Genomic DNA, 21400 nt, shown 5'->3' with positions numbered 1-21400 from the left:
AACTAAATTTCAGACAAGAATTTTGTAAAAAAATGATTTCTCATTTCAGTTTTACCACAAATTTTCATAAATCGAAAGTTGTGATTTTTATGGCTGGAGGTGAAGGGGATAGGGAAGATTGTGTGCTTGAAATGGTGTTTTCCGACACCTAAAAGTCTAGAAATTAAGAGCGGGTATAATGTCTGAAAAATACGTTCTGTCATGCTAGAAATTACTTATATGTCGAAATCCTTACGCTTCTGGAGCGAGAAGATTGTATTTGTCTGCATAGAAATTACAGTATTGAAAAAAGGTAATGACGACAAAATCTGTGAAAGTTGAACATATTCCTGTTATTTATTCTAAATGGATTCTCTTGTATGTGCTATCTACCGTGGCGCCATAAGCTAACGATGCCAGACCGCACTGTAGCCACGGAACAATAAATTTCAGACAAACTGCATGGAAGTAGCACATAATTTAAGCACTCTGAAATTGAATCAGTAAAAGTAATAACGTTGCAACTGAGAATTAAGAGCATGTTAAGAAATAAGAACTTTTCGCAATGTCTGCAAGCTGATACTCATTTAATGTCAGTTTTAACAATAGAAATAAGTCAGAAATTGTCATACACGTTTTAACTAAACACATAATTATTCAAAGCCAAGAAAAAATACATGTAATGCAGTATAGGGACCGTGGATACATAACTCTTAGTCCTACTGCAGCTTCACAATTTTTGTGACATGTGGTTGGCACATCTAGCTACACTTTGTAACATCGAACATAAAAATATAGTTTCTCAAACAATGCAGAAATGAGGACAATTTAACGCAGCCATGGAAGTCTCACCACCTGAAAATTCTGTCCGCTATCGAAACTAGGTCCGTCTCTCTGTTGAATAGAGACGACCTTAGTAAACATTGGCCACGAAAGTGCACGCCTATTAGACGAACTTACGACATCTAGAAGCACTTAGAATAACAAGCATATGTCAACAGTAGGTTTCCTTTAAAGAAATGCGCAGATATGATGCCATCTGCAATAAATGCAATTGTTACTGATTTTTTATTGGCAACACAGATAGTTACCTCGAATCCACTTGGGCAAAATATTCCGACAGACGCTAAATGAATCACTAAAACAGTTACTTAATTATGGTAATCGGCTGTGGCACGAGCGGAGCTGACAATTCTGTCGTATTGGCCACCGCTTGCCTTGTAACTCAATAACACAGTCTAAGAAGCAGTTTCGTCTTCCTGATTTGTGGATGTAATCTTGATACCAATAATAATGAAGCAATAGAGACTTTGTAGACTCCTGAAATAATTGATACTGGCAGAATGGCCCGATTCTCTCGAGAAGACGAAAATGATAAAATATTACATCACTCACGTAAAAAGTGTCACGGAAACAAGAGAACACGAGTATGATAACCTGGAACCCGAGGAAATGTTTCCTTCGCTTTTGTATGTTTCCCCCGGATTTAGTTGTCGCAGGGCAGGATGAGCGGCGTGAGGTAGGGTGAGTGCTTGATTCCGAAAGAGATGCCGAAGTCGTTGGTTTGGCAGCAGCGTATGGGCGGCGGCAGATACTTGGCCGGACCGGGAGTTTCAGGACCGCCAGGGGGCGGGTACACCTTGTCCGGCATCGTGTAGGCGGGCGCCTTTGGCCTGATTAGGTTGACTTCGCCCACGGTGTAGTCGGCCGGGCCCGGCCATGGCCGGTAGATCCAGAAGCGTGGGTACCCCGACCTGTAATCAGAGGAAAGAAATATACTAATTTACCTTCCACACCTCATGGATGTTGAATAACTCAAAAAATCTTAAACATATTTTCACTTAAGAGGTAATATCAGATTCGTACCCCTCTCTCTCCCCCCCCCCCTCCCTCATGAACCATGGACCTTGTCGTTGGTGGGGAGGTTTGCGTGCCTCAGCCTCAGTGATACAGATACGGGTAGCAGTACCGTAGGTGCAACCACAATGGAGGGGTATCTGTTGACAGGCCAGACAAACGTCTGGTTCCTGAAGAGGGGCAGCAGCCTTTTCAGTAGTTGCAGGGCCAACAGTCTGGATGATTGACTAATCTGGCCTTGTAACATTAACCAAAACGGCCTTGCTATGCTGGTACTGCGAACTACTGAAAGCAAGGGAAAACTACAGCCGTAATTTTTCCCGAGGCCATGGAGCTCCACTGTATGGTTAAATGATGGCATCGTCTTGGGTGAAATATGCCACAGATAAAATAGTCCCCCATTCGGATCTTCAAATGGTTCAAATGGCTCTGAGCACTATGGGACTTAACATCTGAGGTCGTCAGTCCCCTAGAACATAGAACTACTTAAAACTAACTAGCCTAAGGACATCACACACATACATGCCCGAGGCAGGATTCGAACCTGCGACCGTAGCGGTCGCGCGGTTCCAGACTGAAGCACCTAGAACCGCTCGGCCACACTGGGGGGCTCATTCGGATCTCCGGGCAAGGACTACTCAGGGTGACATCGTCATCAGGAGAAACAAAACTGTTCTACAGGTCAGTTTGTGGAATGTCAGATACCTTAATTGGGCAGGTAGGTTAGGAAATTTCAAATGGATAGGTTAAAAATAGATAGAATTAGTGAAGTTCGGTGACAGGCGGAACAGGACTTCTGGTCAGGTGAATACGGGGCTATAAACACAAAAATCAAATATCGGTAATGTAGGAATAGGTTTAACATTGAGTAAAAAAAATAGGAATGCGGATAAGCTACTATAAACACCATAGTGAATGCGTTATTGTAGCCAAGATAGACACGAAGCCCACACCCACCACAGTAGTATATGTTATATGCCAACTAGCTCTGCAAATGAGGAGGAGATTGAGGAAATGTATGATGAGATAAAAGAAATTATTCAGATAGTTAAGGGAGCCAAAAATTTAATAGTCATGGGGGACTGGAGCTCAATAGTAGGAAAAGGAACAGAAAGACAAGTATTAGGTGAACATGAACTGTGGGAAAGGAATAAAAGAGGAAGCCGCCTGGTAAAATTTGCCACTGAGCATAATTTAATCATAGCTAACACTCGGTTTAAGAATTATGAGAGAAGGTTATATATGTGGAGAGACCTGGAGACACCAGAAGGTTTCAGATGGATAATATAACGATTAGGCAGAGATTTAGGAACCAGATTTTAAATTGTAAGACATTTCCAGGGGCAGATGTGAACTCTGACCACCGCTGATTAAAACTGAAGAAACTGCAAAAAGGCAGCAATTTGAGGAGATGGGACTTGGATAAACTGAAAGAACAAGAGGTTGTAGAGGGTTTCAGAGGGAGTATTAGGGAACGATTGCCAGGAAAAGGGGAAAGGAGTACAATAGAAGAAGACTGGGTAGCTCTGAGAGATGAAATAGTGACGGTAGCAGAGGATCAAGTAGGTAAAAAGAAAATGGCTAGTAGATCTTTGGGTGACACAAGAGACACTGGTTTTAATCGATGAAAGGAGAAAATATAAAAATGCAATAAATGAAGCTGTAGAAAGTGAATATAAACGTCTTAAAAATGAAATTGACAGGAAGTGCGAAATGGCTGAGCAGGAATGGCTAGAGGACAGCTGTAAGGATGTAGAATCATATATCACTAGGGGTAAGATAGATATTGCCTACAGGAAGTGAAAGATACCTTTGGCGAAAAGAGAACCACCTGTATGAATATCAGGAGCTCAGATGGGAAACCAGCCCTAAACAAAGAAGGGAAAGCAGAAAGGTGGTCTATATAAGAGAGATGTACTTGAGGGCAATGTTATGGAAATGGAAGATGACGTAGAGGAAGATGAGAAGGGAGATATAATACTGCGTGAATAATTTGACTTAGTACTGAAAGACGTAAGTCGAAACAAGGCCCTGGCAGTAGACAACATTCCGTTAGAGAAACTGATAGCCTTGGGAGAGCCGCCATGAGAAAACTCTTCCACCGGATGAGCAAGATGTATGAGACAGGCCAAATACCCCAGACTTCAAGAATAATATAATAATCCCAATTCCAAAGAAAGCAGATACTGACAAGTGTGAAAATTACCGAACTGTAAAGATCAGTTTGGATTCTGGAGAAATGTAGGAATACGTGAGGCAATATTGACACTACGACTTCTCATAGCAACTATTAATCAAACTGCGTGCATATGGAGTATCGTCTCTGTTGTGTGACTGGATTCGTGACTTCCTCTCAGAGAAGTCACAGTTCGTAGTGATAGACGGTAAATCATCGAGTAGAACAGAAGTGATATCTGGCGTTCTGCAAGGTAGTGTCATAGGCCCTCTGCTGTTCCTGATTTACATAAATGATCTAGGTGATAATCTGAGCAGTCCCCTTAGATTGTTTGCAGATGACGCTGTAATTTACCATCTAGTAAAATCATCAGCTACGATCAATTCCAATTACAAACTGATCTAGAGAGAATTTCTGTATGATGCGAAAAGTGGTAATTGGCACTAAACAAAGAAAAGTGCGAGGTCATCCATATGGGTACTAAAAGAAATCCGATAAATTTTGGGTGTACAATAAATCGCATAAATCTAAGGGCTGTCAATTCGACTAAATTCCTAGGAATTACAATTACGAGCAACTTAAATTGGAAAGACCGCATAGATAATATTGTGGGGAAGGCGAAACAAACACTGCACTTTGTTGGCAGAACACTCAGAATATGCGACAAACCCACTAAAGAGACAGCCTACATTACACTTGTCCGCCCTCTGCTGAATGCTGCTGCGTGATGTGGGATCCTTACCAGGTAGGATTGACGGAGGACATTGAAAGGGTGCAAAGAGGGGCAGCTCGTTTCGTGTTATCGCGCAATAGGGGTGGGAGTGTCACTGATACGATACGCGAGTTGAGGTGGCAGTCACTGAAACGAAGGCGGTTTTCTTTGCGGCGAGAACTATATACGAAATGCGAAAATATTTTGTTGACACCCAACTACGTAGGGAGAAATGATCATCATAATAAAATAAGAGAAATCAGAGCTCGAACGGAAAAATTTAGGTGTTCCTTTTTCCCACCGAGCGAGGTGGCGCAGTGGTTAGACACTGGACTCGCATTCGGGAGGACGACGGTTCAATCCCGCGTCCGGCCATCCTGATTTAGGTTTTCCGTGATTTCCCTAAATCGCTCCAGGCAAATGCCGAGATGGTTCCTTTCAAAGGGCACGGCCGACTTCCTTCCCCGTCCTTCCCTAATCCGATGAGACCGATGACCTCGCTGTCTGGTCTCCTTCCCCAAAAACAACCAACCAACCTTTTTCCCACGCGCCATTCGAGAGTGGAATGGTAGAGAAGTAGTATGAAAATGGTTCGATGAACCCTCTGCCAGGCAATTCAGTGTGAATTGCAGAGTAACCATGTAGATGTAGATTAAGGAAACGAAAACCTACATTTATAGCATTTGTAGACTTAGAGAAAGCTTTTGGCAATGTTGACTGGAATACTCTCTTTCAAATTTTGAAGATTGCAGGGGTAAAATACAGAGAGCGAAAGGCTATTTACAATTTGTACGGAAATCAGATGGCAGTTATGAGAGTCGAGGGGCACAAAAGGGAAGCAGTGGTTGAGAAAGTAGTGAGACAGGGTTGTCACCTATCCCCGATGTTATTCAATCTGTATATTCAGCAAGCAGTAAAGGAAACAAAAGAAAAATTTGGAGTAGGAATTAAAATCCATGCAGAAGACATAAAAACTTTGAGGTTCGCCGATGACATTGTAATTCTGTCAGAGACAGCAAAGGACCTTGAAAAGCAGCTGAACAGAATAGACAGTGTCTTGAAAGGAGAATATAAGATGAACATCAACAAACGCAGAACGAGGATAATGAAAAGTAGTCGAATTAAATCAGATGATGCTGACGGAATTAGATTAGGAAATGAGGCACTTAAAGTAGTAGATGAGTTCTGCTATTTGGGCAGCAAAATAACTAATGATGGTCGAAGTAGAGAGGATATAAAATGTAGACTGACAATGGAAAGAAAGAAGAGAGATTTGTTAATATCGAGTATAGATTTAAGTGTCAGGAAGTCCTTGCTGAAAGTATTTTTATGGAGTGCAGCCATCTATGGAAGTGAAACATGGACGATAAACAGTTTAAACAAGAGGAGAATAGAAGCTTTTAAAATGTGATGCTACAGAAGAATACTCAAGATTAGATGAGTAGATCACGTAACTAATGAGGCGGTATTGAACAGAATTGGAGAGAAGACAAATTTGTGATACAACCTGACCAAAAGAAGGGATCGGTTGGTAGCACACATACTGAGGAATCGAGGGATCTCTGATTTAGTACTGGTGGAAGCGGCGGGGGGGGGGGGGGGGGGGGATTGAGGGGGAGGGGGTAAAAATCATAGAGGGAGACGGAGAGATGAATACAGTAAGCAGATTGAGAGGGATTTAGGTTGCAGTAGTTATTCGAAGTTGAAGAGGCTTGTCCAGAATAGAGCAGCATGGATAGCTGCATCAAACCAGTCTTTGGATTGAAGACCACAACAACAACAACAACATCTGACATATTACAAAACAAGCAAATGTAGAGTACATTGAAGTGCATTGGTAACTCCGATACTAGAGTAATAATGCATCATCAAAGAGAAAAATCAGCAGACAACACTTACTTACACTGACTGCATAACTGCACTGAAGATGTACAGAAGTTTGATCTTATGTTATACTCATATTATTCGATAGTATTAACAACATATCCATAGTAGTCGGTCTACTAAGAAATTCATCAGTGAAGTAGAAGAAGTTGGACGCCAATAAATCCTTTAGGTTCCTAAAATTAACTTTGTTAGTAGTTTCATAGCTGTCACCAATTTATTGAAAATATGTATTCTTGAGTAATGGGATCTTTCTGGACCAAAATAAGTGGCTTTCATGTTTATGCAGGTTATTATTTCTAATACTGATACTATGAGCTGAGCTATTGATTTGAAAAAGACATATTTATGACAAGTTTCATCACATAATAAATGTGTTGGGAAGCAGTGGTTAGTACCCCAGTTCCTTGAGCAGGCCTTTGCAGGACATTCTTGAGTTAATACATATTACACACCTTTGGATTTAGAAAACTTTAACTTGACTTGATGAGTTATCTATATCTAACAACACAGTTGGTTGAAGTTAACCATTGTGTTGGGTCAGTATAAAAAGAATGGTACAAACTTACCCAAAAACTACAGAATTACTGAAACTGTAGAGTAAAACAAACAATTTTTCAGTTACATTAACAATTATGGCTACAATAATGGTAGTTCAAACATATCATGTCACTGGCTTGATACGGTTTTGAAAACAAATAACAGACTGGCGCCTTTTTACTGAACTATGGAAAACCATTTGACGCTGTATTTGCAGTATCTTAATAAACTGTCACACTATGGAATTATGGGCAATGGAACATTAGACAAATAATGGTCGGAATTTCAAATACAAAATCTGATTTTCTTAATATAGAATAAGGGTTTCGACAAGGTTTTGTGTAGGGATTTTTCCTGGTGTTATTATGCTTATCCATTACGGATATTTTAGAACCGTGACTGTATATTAATGTAAATAAATTATACACAACTGCAACCAGTCACTTTTAATAATGCTTTATTACATTAACCGGTTTTCGAACCCTTTCAGGTTCATCTTCAGATGATTTCGGGAGAATCCGGGAAGCTACATCATTATTGGTAGTAGCATAATGCTGGGTGCTGGTTCTATGGCAGAAAGATGGGTCACACTTTAATGTAACGCCATGACTATAGATTATCTGTCGATATGGGTGTGAATTTAGTTTTTACTTACTGCGACAGTATAGGCGGCTTTTTTCGTATCTGTCTGCATCCATTTTGAAGTCCAGAACACTTTCACACAAACTATATTAGTTCACACTTTAACAGTGACACTTCACCAGCATCCAGCATGCGCTTTACAACTGTTGCTTATAACAAAGATCTTGACAGAGAGATATGGCATAAGCCTACTTTGTACAGAGATGAAATTTGTTGTTCTTTACATGTGTTAATGTCGATATAAGGGCAAGTTTTTTTCATCAGAATGGTGATAACATGAGAGCACTAGAGAAACTAATAATAAATTACTACAAGAATAAATTTCAGTGATCTGTTATGTTATTTCTATTTGTATGTTACAGGCAGTTTTTTTTAATATATATTAAACATGAACAAAATTCTTTAGCTGTTGACTAATTTTATTCTAATATTAGAGTGATCTGGGATATTGGTAAAGGCAGCTTATGTTTGTTCCAGCTAGAATTAATATGTATAAAGTACTGATTTATGTTAGCAATGGAGGGCTTTAACATTTAGCGATATGGTACATGTCTTATTCTGTGGTAGTATATTACATTGACACCAGTGTGGTTAGGATGTAAGGAGAGGCGGGAGGGGGTCATTGGGAGGGGGGGGTTGGGGAGCTGGTGTATGTTTTATTGGGTGGTTACTTGTTTTGAACTAGCAGATCTTCAAAGTTCTGAAGGAAAAATTTGTTTCTCAGTTCAGTTTGATCATTAAGTAGGCAGTCAGGTGCTGTATTTGTGTAGACAAATATTTCAATTTCTTCAAGAAGGTCAAGTATTGTGCCTTTGTTGGCAAAATGTAGTATTCGGAGATTCTGTTCTATGTTGTTTGCAGAATGATTGTGTTGGGCAAGATGTGAGGCAAAGCTGGACTTGTTCAGGTTGTTAAGACGGAGTGCATCCATGTGTTCTTTATATCTTGTTGTGAAGCTTCTACCAGTTTGTCCAATGTAGAAGCTTGGACATGAGTTGCAAGTGAGCTTGTACACACCTGACTTTTGATATTTTTGTATAGTGGTTTTGGTGGTGTGTATGATTTGATTTTGTACTTTGTTGGTGGTGAAGAAACTTATTTTTATGTTGTATGTCTTGAAGAGGTTGGCAATTTGGTGAGAAATCTTCCCTAGGAAAGGCAGGCTAACAAATGTGGTTTTCTTGTTTGTGGGTGGTTGTTCAGCAGTTGGTTGATTTAGTTTTGCTGTATGGATTAGTTTATCTATTATTGCAGGGTTGTACCCATTGGTGGAGGCAATTGATTTAATAGTTTCTGTTTCTTTTTGTCTTTCATTTGTGTCCATTGGGAGTTTCAGCATGCGATTAACCATTGTTCTGAAGAATGCTTTTTTATGTTGGTCTGGATGGCAAGAGGATTTGTGTATGGTAACATTGGTGGTTGTTGGCTTTCTGAAAATTTGAAATTTATGCTTCTGATTTTTATTTGAGATTGTTAGATCAAGATAGTTAATGCCTTCTGGTGTTAAAGCATTCTTCAGAACAATGGTTAATCGCATGCTGAAAATCGCAATGGACACAAATGAAAGACAAAAAGAAACAGAAATTTTTAAATCAATTGCCTCCACCAATGGGTACAACCCTGCAATAATAGATAAACTAATCCATACAGCAAAACTAAATCAACCAACTGCTGAACAACCACCCACAAACAAGAAAACCACATTTGTTAGCCTGCCTTTCCTAGGGAAGATTTCTCACCAAATTGCCAACCTCTTCAAGACATACAACATAAAAATAAGTTTCTTCACCACCAACAAAGTACAAAATCAAATCATACACACCACCAAAACCACTATACAAAAATATCAAAAGTCAGGTGTGTACAAGCTCACTTGCAACTCATGTCCAAGCTTCTACATTGGACAAACTGGTAGAAGCTTCACAACAAGATATAAAGAACACATGGATGCACTCCGTCTTAACAACCTGAACAAGTCCAGCTTTGCCTCACATCTTGCCCAACACAATCATTCTGCAAACAACATAGAACAGAATCTCCGAATACTACATTTTGCCAACAAAGGCACAATACTTGACCTTCTTGAAGAAATTGAAATATTTGTCTACACAAATACAGCACCTGACTGCCTACTTAATGATCAAACTGAACTGAGAAACAAATTTTTCCTTCAGAACTTTGAAGATCTGCTAGTTCAAAACAAGTAACCACCCAATAAAACATACACCAGCTCCCCAACCCCCCCCTCCCAATGACCCCCTCCCGCCTCTCCTTACATCCTAACCACACTGGTGTCAATGTAATATACTACCACAGAATAAGACATGTACCATATCGCTAAATGTTAAAGCCCTCCATTGCTAACATAAATCAGTACTTTATACATATTAATTCTAGCTGGAACAAACATAAGCTGCCTTTACCAATATCCCAGATCACTCTAATATTAGAATAAAATTAGTCAACAGCTAAAGAATTTTGTTCATGTTTAATATATATTAAAAAAAACTGCCTGTAACATACAAATAGAAATAACATAACAGATCACCGAAATTTATTCTTGTAATAATTTATTATTAGTTTCTCTAGTGCTCTCATGTTATCACCATTCTGATGAAAAAACTTGCCCTTATATCGACTTTAACACATGTAAAGAACAACAAATTTCATCTCTGTACAAAGTAGGCTTATGCCATATCTCTCTGTCAAGATCTTTGTTATAAGCAACAGTTGTAAAGCGCATGCTGGATGCTGGTGAAGTGTCACTGTTAAAGTGTGAACTAATATAGTTTGTGTGAAAGTGTTCTGGACTTCAAAATGGATGCAGACAGATACGAAAAAAGCCGCCTATACTGTCGCAGTAAGTAAAAACTAAATTCACACCCATATCGACAGATAATCTATAGTCATGGCGTTACATTAAAGTGTGACCCATCTTTCTGCCATAGAACCAGCACCCAGCATTATGCTACTACCAATAATGATGTAGCTTCCCGGATTCTCCCGAAATCATCTGAAGATGAACCTGAAAGGGTTCGAAAACCGGTTAATGTAATAAAGCATTATTAAAAGTGACTGGTTGCAGTTGTGTATAATTTATTTACATTTTCCTGGTGTGTTTTTGACTTGCCAAACATTTTAGCATTTAAAGCTATGATTTTTGCAGATGGCATGACTTGAATCACGTCTCACGCAGATTAAGTCATTGTATGGAGAAAGACTTCACCATGAAAGGGGAAGGTCAGCCGTTCAAGGGTAACTCACCAAAGTTGAATGGTACTAAAACTGAAAATATACCCTTTCTCCCCTTCAAGATTCCAGACAGTAATTTACATTCGAATATCCAGATAGAAATGGCCTGTAATAAATTATCAATTTTAGGGTACTTAATGCAAAAACTAAATAGTTTTATCAGTCAAGAAGTCCTTACTGCTAATTCTACTTTTTTCATACACATTTCATTAAAAAACAAATTTTGCTGGTAGTAAGAATGTTTTCCTCTTGCACAAAGAATTTGTAGCATACATTTTTGGTTTAAGGAGGACAAGATCTAGCAAAAAATTCTTCGTTTAAGATAAAATATTTACTGTTCAGTTTTGTACACAACACAGTTTATCCTCTACGGCATATGGCACAGAAAAAGCTCATATGTATGAAATCAGTGCCAAGTATCAAAAATTACAAAACCAGTTATAGAAACACTACAATTGCTCCCTGGAAAAACATCCCAAAACCAAAAACAATTCTGACGTGTTAGAGCAAATTTTTTGCTAACAAAGTACCACAAAGTGTTAAGGGGACGATAAGAACAAATTTAAAATGTTAACAGATCTTGTGTAAAAAGAAAGGCCTTACATAATACCAAAAAATCCTATTAAATTGTCTAAATGATATAATTATTCAAGTGTGGTATGAGTCGAATCTTATACAGCCTAATTAATCAGTGCAATATTTAAGTGTAAACTGTCATATGCAAGTCAAGTGAGTTACATTATTGTGAAAGGGCAACCAGACACCACACTGATTAAAAGTTTTAATGATTTCATTCGTTACAGTCATTAGCGGTTCCAAATAATAAATTCAGCTTCAGACTGCCCTAGCACATTAATCGGGCATACTACTGATCATCTGTTACTATTCTTTCCTTTTGTTGTCAAAGTGCACCATAGTGAAAAAGACAAAGACTGGAAATCACAGTGAAAGCGATTTTAAGCGTGATGTAAAAATAAATACGAAAATATATGTCTTACGAACCTACTATGGAAATGATCTAATCGTTTCCAAGGATAATATATACGCATGTAGCACCAAAATACAAGACATGTTCAGAATGTAATTTTTCGATGAAACCGGCTGACTAATTTCAAGGACAAGAAGTTGGCAATAGAACGCACTCTCGTTTGTCTCAGTTGGCTGAAAGCTCATGTTGTGGTGCCTTGTTGAAATGAGTATTCTCCGACTTACGCCAACTCCGAGGTGAGGAGCGTTACCCAGCTTCTTCTTGCAATAGGAAACGGACCGTTCCAGATTTTTAACGACATCAAAACTATTTAAGGGGATGGTGTGATGAATGTTACTAAAAGGTACAGGTGGAATTGCGAGTTTAAAGTTGGGAGAACGGATGCTCATGATGAAAAAGAAATGGACGCTGCTCAGTCATGACTGATGAGATGGTGAACAAGATCAAAGAAATTAGTCGTGGTGACCATCGATTGAGTTTGGACGAGATGAACGCAATGTTTCCAGAAATCTCCACATCTCATCTACGGAAATCATTACTGATACAGTTGGTTCTCGAAAATACGGTGTGGAATGGGAACCAAAGCACCCCACAGACAAACACAAAGTCGGTCAGAATCACATCTTCATGGGAGTTTCTCGAGTGCTTCTAACGGGAAACTGAACGCAACTGACTTTTTGTGACTGGCGTCGGAACGTGGGTGCCTCAATACAACCCTGATACAATAAGGCAATCAATGTAGTGGCGACATCCTTCCTCCTCATCAGCGAAAACATTCAGAACCGTTCTCTCTGCTCGAAAAATCATGGCCTTTCTCTTTCGGGACCGTAAAGGGATTCTCTCGTTGAATTTTTGTTCCGGGACGGAATAATTAATGCTGTGCGGTACTTCAGAATATTAAAAAAATCAAAGAGAACAATACAGAACAAAATAAGGGCAATATTAACGAAGGGAGCGTGTTTGTTGCATTTGTTGATCTGCCACCTTCAAATTTTCATCTTTTCACCTCTCTGGATTTGTTTATGAGGGGAGAAAGGTTGTCTACCGAAGATGACGCTCTGGTGCCTTCAAACAATGGATCAAACTGATGGCAAGAGACATTTTTGTCGAAGGTATCATAAAGCTCATTCCACGGTTCACAATGTGCATCGAGAACGAACGCGACTACAGTGAAAAACAGTGTCTGAGATACACCAGTGAATTTGTATATTTTCGATTTTAAATAACAGTACTCTTCATTTCTCGACATGCCTTTCATGACGCAAAACTACTTTTAAAAGGGCATTGTCAAATAATATTTCACTAACGAAAAACGGTACTATGTGTAAATGGTATCCAGTAACCATATTTTAGTGGTTCACAACAACATATGTACGTAGAGACCTGACATGGCAAGTACAGCATAGTGAACACAGCCAACTATGAACTGGTCTTCACTGCGAATGAGCTGTCACAAGGGAATGATGAGCAAGAGGTCAATGACGTACGAGAGACAATATCTCGTCCATGCAGGTAAAGAGAGGGTGATTGGAGAGTACAGAATTTCCCAGGCACAACAGCAGCCATGAGTATACTAATGGAGTCTGAAGTTTAAACACTGAGAATGGCGGAAAACCGACTTTATCCAGAATTGATATGAATGATGTCTACCAGTCTACCATTAATAGCTAGCTTCAGTGAAACCAAGAACACTATTTGAAAGTGAATTACAAGCAAGAACTTTTGGTGTAAAGGGCTAATTGATGTGACAAAGATTTCTCGAGTTATTTGTATTATAGAATGTATAATTAGGTACTTTACTAAGAAAGCAAATCAGCCAAACACAAATAGATACAGTAACCGACAAGGTGTCAATGAAACATACTTCTGGAGCGCTTATTATTACTATTATTATTATTTCTTAAGTAGCCATCGAATGCAGTAACCTGATAACGAACTATGATCATTAATTCATAACTAATTAAAAATAGAGAACATAGAGCAACGGCATGAAGTACAACTGATACAGAGTGATAATAATAAAACTGTACATTTACATATTCGTACATGTTTTGTGTGACTACTAATAGCAGAGGTTTTATAATGATATTGTTGTGGAAATGGGCAAACAATACATCTACATCTACATCTACATGATTACTCTGCAATTCACATTTAAGTGCTTGGCAGAGGGTTCATCGAACCACAATCATACTATCTCTCTACCATTCCACTCCCGAACAGCGCGCGGGAAAAACGAACACCTAAACCTTTCTGTCCGAGCTCTGATTTCTCTTATTTTATTTTGATCATCATTCCTACCTATGTAGGTTGGGCTCAACAAAATATTTTCGCATTCGGAACGGAAAGTTGGTGACTGAAATTTCGTAAATAGATCTCGCCGCGACGAAAAACGTCTTTGCTTTAATGACTTCCATCCCAACTCGCGTATCATATCTGCCACACTCTCTCCCCTATTACGTGATAATACAAAACGAGCTGCCCTTTTTTGTACCCTTTCGATGTCCTCCGTCAAATCCCACCTGGTAAGGATCCCACACCGCGCAGCAATATTCTAACAGAGGACGAACGAGTGTAGTGTAAGCTGTCTCTTTAGTAGACTTGTTGCATCTTCTAAGTGTCCTGGCAATGAAACGCAACCTTTGGCTTGCCTTCCCCACAATATTATCTATGTGGTCTTTCCAACTGAAGTTATTCGTAATTTTAACACCCAGGTACTTAGTTGAATTGACAGCCTTGAGAATTATACTATTTATCGAGTAATCGAATTGCAACGGATTTATTTTGGAACTCATGTGGATCACCTCACACTTTTCGTTACTTAGCGTCAACTGCCACCTGCCACACCATACAGCAATCTTTTCTAAATAGCTTTGCAGCTGATATTGGTCTTCGGATGACCATACTAGACGGTAAATTACAGCATATTTGCGAACAACCTAAGAGAACTGCTCGGATTGTCACCCAGTTCATTTATATAGATCAGGAACAGCAGAGGTCCCAGGACGCTTCCCTGGGGAACACCTGATATCACTTCAGTTTTACTCGATGATTTGCCGTCTATTACTACCAACTGCGACCTTCCTGACAGGAAATCACGAATCCAGTCGCACAGCTGAGACGATACCCCATAGGCCCGCAGCTTGATTAGAAGTCGCTTGTGAGGGACGGTGTCAAAAGCTTTTCGAAAATCTAGAAATATGGAATCAACTTGAGATCCCCTGTCGATAGCGGCCATTACTTCGTGCGAATAAAGAGCTAGCTGAGTTGCACAAGAACGATGTTTTCTGAAACCATGCTGATTGCGTATCAATAGATCGTTCCCTTCGAGGTGATTCATAATGTTTGAATATAGTATATGCTCCAAAACCCTACTGCAAACCGACGTCAATGATATAGGTCTGTAGTTATATGGATTACTCCTACTACCCTTCTTAAACACTAGTACGACCTGCGCAATTTTCCAATCTGTAGGTACAGATCTATCGGTGAGCGAGCGGTTGTACGAGGGCTATTCCGAAAGTAAGGTCCGATAGGTCGCGAAATGGAAACCACGGTAAAAATCAAAAATGTTTTATTTGCAACAGTTAGATACACCTTGCAGCTACTTATCTCCATAGTCGCCGACCCAACTTAGACGTGTATCGTAGCGTTGTACCAACTTTCCCATACCCTCGCTATAGAAGGCAGCCGCCAGTGCTCTCCGCCAATTCTCTACGCTGGCCTACGGCTCGTTGTCTTGTGCCGAAATGTTGTCTTCATAACCAGCGGTTCATGTGACCAGAGCTGAAACTCAGAGGGAGACAATTACGGGCTGTATTGTGGGTACTCTCACATTTCCATTTGAAAACGATGCAGGAGCATCTTCATTGCCCCTGCAGAATGCGGCTGAGAATTGTCTTGAAGACGAAACAGCACGACAGTTATGTAATGTTAGCTGCATAGCTTCAGGGGAAATTTCTCACCAGGCCCCCGTACTTGGCGGCAGACACTATTTTCTAGACATCTTTACGCACTCACTGCGAGCTCAGAAATGAGAAGAGCGACGTGATGCTAACTGGGGTTATACTAGAGACACTACCCAACACATCTGTGCAAAGCTTTATCGGATTTTCATAGTCGTTTCCATTTCGTGACCGATCGGACCTTACTTTCGGAATAGCCCTCGTATATGATTGCTAAGTAGGGAGCTATTGTATCAGCGTAATCTGAAAAGAACCTAATCAGTATGCAATCTAGACCTGAAGACTTGCCCGTATCAAGTGATTTGAGTTGCTTCGCAACCCCTAAGGTATCTACTTCTAAGAAACTCATGCTAGCAGCTGTTCGTGTTTCAAATTCTGGAATATTCCATGTGGTGAAGGAATTTCGGAAAACTGCGTCCAATAACTCCGCTTTAGCGGCACAGTCGTCGGTAACAGTACCATCGGCACTGCGCAGCGAAGGTATTGACTGCGTCTTGCCGCTTGTGTACTTTACATACGACCAGAATTTCTTCGGATTTTCTACCAAATTTCGAGACAATGTGGAACCTATGAAAGGCATCTCGCATTCAAGTCCGTGCCAAATTTCGCGCGTCTGTAAATTTTAGCCAATCTTCGGGACTTCGCGTTCTTCTGAACTTCGCATGCTTTTTCCACTGCCTCTGCACCAGCGTTCGGACCTGTTTTGTGTACCACGGGGGATCAGTTCCATCTCTTAACAATTTATGAGGTATGAATCTCTCAATTGCTGTTGCTACTATATCTTTGAATTTGAGCCACATCTCGTCTACATTTGCATAGTCAGTTCGGAAGGAATGGAGATTGTCTCTTAGGACGCTTCTAGTGATACTTTATCCGCTTTTTTTAATAAAATTATTTTGCCTTTGTTTCTGGTGGATTTGGAAGAAACGGTATTGAGCGTAGCTACAACGGCCTTGTGATCACTAATCCCTGTATCAGTCATGATGCTCTCTATTAGCTCTGGATTGTTTGTGGCTAAGAGATCAAGTGTGTTTTCGCAACCATTTACAATTCGCGTGGGTTCGTGGACTAACTGCTCGAAATAATTTTCGGAGAAAGCGTTTAGGACAATCTCGGAAGATGTTTTCTGCCTACCACCGGTTTTGAACAAGTATTTTTGCCAACATATCGAGAGAAGTTTGAAGTCCCCACCAACTATAACCGTATGAGTGGGGTATTTCTTTGTTACGAGACTCAAATTTTCTCTGAATTGTTCAGCAACTATATCATCGGAGTCTGGGGGTCGGTAGAAGGAGCCAATTATTAACTTAGTTCGGCTGTTAAGTATAACCTCCACCCATACCAATTCGCACGGAGTATCTACTTCGACTTCACTACAAGATAAACCACTACTGACAGACACAAACACTCCACCACCAATTGTGCCTAATCTATCTTTCCTGAACACCGTCTGAGACTTCGTAAAAATTTCTGCAGAACTTATTTCCGGCTTTAGCCAGCTTTCTGTACCTATAACGATTTCAGCTTCTGTGCTTTCTATTAGCGCTTGAAGCTCAGGGACTTTCCCAGCACAACTACAACAATTTACAACTACAATTCCGACTGTTCCTTGACCCAAGCACGTCCTGTATTTTCCATGCACCCTTTGAGATTTCAGCCCACCCCGTACTTTCCCGAGGCCTTCTAACCTAAAAAACCGTCCAGTCCACGCCACACAGCCTCCGCTACCCGTGTAGCCGCCAGCTGAGTGTAGTGAACTCCTGACCTATTCAGCGGAACGCGAAACCCCACGACCCTATGGCGCAAGTCAAGGAATCTGCAGCCAACACGGTCGCAAAACCGTCTGAGCCTCTGATTCAGACCCTCCACCCGGCTCTGCACCAAAGGTCGGCAGTCGGTTCTGTCAACGATGCTGCAGATGGTGAGCTCTGCCTTCATCTCGTAAGCAAGACCCGCAGCCTTCACCAAATCAGATAGCCGCTGGAATCCAGAGAGAATTTCCTCAGATCCAAAGCGACATACGTCATTAGTGCCGACATGTGCCACCACCTGCAGCTGGATGCACTCTGTGCTCTTCATGGCATCCGGAAGGACCCTTTCCACATCAGGAATGACTCCACCCGGAATGCACACAGAGTGCACACTGGATTTCTTCCCCTCCTTAGCCGCCATATCCCTAAGGGGCCCCATTACACGCCTAACATTGGAGCTCCCAACTATCAATAAGCCCACTCTCTGCAATTGCCCGGACCTTGAAGGCTGAGAATCATCCTCTGAAACAGGGCAGGCAGCTGCATCTGGCTCAGCCAGAGACAGTACCTGAAACCTGTTTGTCAGACGCACCGGGGAGGCTTTCTGATCAGCCTCTGGGGACGTCTTTCGCTGCCTGCCACGCCTTGGAACGACCTCCCAATCAACCATAGGGCTCAGCCCCACTGCGGGCAGCAACAGGGGCAACCACAGTGGCAGACCAATCTGGGGACAGATGGGACGAGGCTGACACCCCCGTGATACCCAAGTCCAGCTCCCCACAGTGGTGCCCATTGGCAAGAGCCTCAAGCTGCACGACCGAAGTCAGTGCCGCCTGCAGCTGTGAGCGAAAGGATGCCAACTCAGCCCTCATCCGAACACAGCAATCACAGTCCCTGTCCATTCTAATCGATGTTGAACAACAGTTACTTAAACACGAGTCCGTGCCTAGATAATGCAAGGGAAACACGCAAAGAATGTATGAACTAACCTGTACAAATGTCTAACGACTGCGCTACAATCTGCCTGAATTTACGATTACAGTAACTAAAACTCGAAATTACACCTCCTATACGAAACTCACACGCAATTTAAGTAAGAATCTGCGAAGGTACAAGATACAACTGTGAGGTACTGAAAGATAACGATATTTTAAGAACAATAAATGGTAAGTTGGCTACTTTCAGTTATAAGATGCTCATTTCTAGAGTAGAAATGTAACAATAAGTGTGTACTCATAATTAAGCTTTTACCAGAGTACCTAATGTAATAAGAATTATGTTGTTGGTACGGTTTTCATCGACATACCAGTCTAATCATATTGATGTATTTAGAGTTATTGTAGCGTCTGTTGTCTAGATTTCATAAAACTACTGCTTAATAATCTACTGAGAAGGTTAAACACTTGCATACGTGCCGGCCGCTGGTGGCCGAGCGGTTCTGGCGCTACAGTCTGGAACCGCGCGACCGCTACGGTCGCAGGTTCGAATCCTGCCTCGGGCATGGATGTTTGTGTTGTCCTTAGGTTAGTTAGGTTTAAGTAGTTCTAAGTTCTAGGGGACTTATGACCTCAGCAGTTGAGTCCCATAGTGCTCAGAACCATTTGAACCATTTCAACTTGCATACGTAATGAGAGAACTATCAGTATGAGGAATGTATGAAGGGACATGGAGAGACAAATGGTATGAGGACAAATCAGTGTTCTTCTGGATGGCATTACAACCACATATATTAGCTTGACCTAGCATGAATCCTGTTTGTGGGGTGTAATAAAGTATATATCCTTCATTAATAACAGTCGTCCTCCCAAATGCTAGTCCAGAGTGCTAACAACTGCACCACGTCGCTCGGTTTATGTAGAGTTCTGTCAGCAGAAATCAGTACGTTAAACCAAATTTTAAAAACTGCCTAATATTTTGAGTTTCGTCTCCCCCCCCCCCAAAAAAAACAAAAAGATCCTATCAAAAGCTGCCTCCTGTTCTTTATTTTAAGTATCTCATAGACTTTCAAGTATTATTGTATTATTTCAACATGACTTCCGTTGCAGTAATTTTACTGAATGTATTTCGAATGAAATAGCAAGATATTGCATTGCTCTGTAATATACAAAATTTATTCAACCAGAAGTACTTTTATTTAACTCAGTCTGACATTTTAGAATCATTTTAAAGTCACTGGAATAAGCATATTAGATTCGATTGCTACTTTAAGATGGATTCTTTAGCTTGAGGGTTTTAGGTAAATTAGTTGTCCTCTTTCTTTCCATGAGCTTGATACCATATTTTCCTCCTTACCTTTTTCACTATCTGTTTACCATGGATGACAAGAATGATGATAAGATACAGAGTCTCAGTTCCTCAAATAACACACTGATACTGTCATTATTTGATGTACAGGGTGATTCAAAAAGAATACCACAACTTTAAAAATGTGTATTTAATGAAAGAAACATAATATAACCTTCTGTTATACATCATTACAAAGAGTATTTAAAAAGGTTTTTTTTTTCACTCAAAAACAAGTTCAGAGATGTTCAATATGGCCCCCTCCAGACACTCGAGCAATATCAACCCGATACTCCAACTCGTTCCACACTCTCTGTAGCATATCAGGCGTAACAGTTTGGATAGCTGCTGTTATTTCTCGTTTCAAATCATCAATGGTGGCTGGGAGAGGTGGCCGAAACACCATATCCTTAACATACCCCCATAAGAAAAAATCGCAGGGGGTAAGATCAGGGCTTCTTGGAGGCCAGTGATGAAGTGCTCTGTCATGGGCTGCCTGGCGGCCGATCCCTCGCCTCGGGTAGTTGACGTTCAGGTAGTTATGGACAGATAAGTGCCAATGTGGTGGCGCTCCATCCTGCTGAAATATGAATTGTTGTGCTTCTTGTTCGAGCTGAGGGACCAGCCAATTCTCTAACATCTCCAGATACTGTAGTCCAGTTACAGTAGCACCTTCGAAGAAAAAGGGACCAAAAACTTTATTGGCTGAAATGGCACAGAAAACGTTCACCTTAGGCGAGTCACGTTCATACTGAGTTGTTTCCCGCGGATTCTCAGTGCCCCATATACAGACATTGTGACGGTTGACTTTCCCGTTAGTGTGGAAAGTTGCTTCATCACTAAACACAATCTTTGAAACGAAAGATTCATCTGATTCCATTTGAGCAAGGATAAAATCACAGAAATCGATTCTTTTAATCTTATCAGCTGCAGACAGTGCTTGAACCAATTTCAGTCGATAAGGTTTCATAACTAACCTTTTTCGTAGGACTCTCCATACAGTTGATTGTGGAATTTGCAGCTCTCTGCTAGCTCTGCGAGTCGATTTTCCTGGGCTGCGAACAAATGCTTGCTGGATGCGTGCTACATTTTCATCACTCGTTCTCGGCCGTCCAGAACTTTTCCCTTTCCACAAACACCCATTCTCTGTAAACTGTTTATACCAACGTTTAATACACCACCTATCAGGAGGTTTAACACCATACTTCGTTCGAAATGCACGCTGAACAACTGTCGTCGATTCACTTCTGCCGTACTCAATAACACAAAAAGCTTTCTGTTGAGCGGCCGCCATCTTAGCATCAACTGACGCTGACGCCTAGTCAACAGCGCCTCAAGCGAACAAATGTACAACTAAATGAAACTTTATAG

The 21400-nt window shown here is 40.8% G+C and overlaps 1 protein-coding gene across 1 annotated transcript in view; it reads right to left on the bottom strand.

Moving 5' to 3' along the window:
* Positions 1 to 1465: 1465 nt before the first annotated feature.
* LOC126260626 (outer dense fiber protein 3-like) overlaps positions 1466 to 21400 on the bottom strand; it is a 52444-nt gene continuing 32509 nt past the window's right edge. Inside the window, exon 4 of the mRNA XM_049957965.1 lies at positions 1466 to 1733. Within this exon, the coding sequence (XP_049813922.1) occupies positions 1466 to 1733 (268 nt within the window). The remainder of the gene's footprint in view (positions 1734 to 21400) is intronic.

This window comes from Schistocerca nitens, chromosome 5 (genome assembly GCF_023898315.1).
Source record: "Schistocerca nitens isolate TAMUIC-IGC-003100 chromosome 5, iqSchNite1.1, whole genome shotgun sequence".
In the NCBI taxonomy this organism is placed as follows: Eukaryota; Metazoa; Arthropoda; class Insecta; order Orthoptera; family Acrididae; genus Schistocerca; species Schistocerca nitens.
This window is presented reverse-complemented; position numbering and strand designations above follow the sequence as displayed.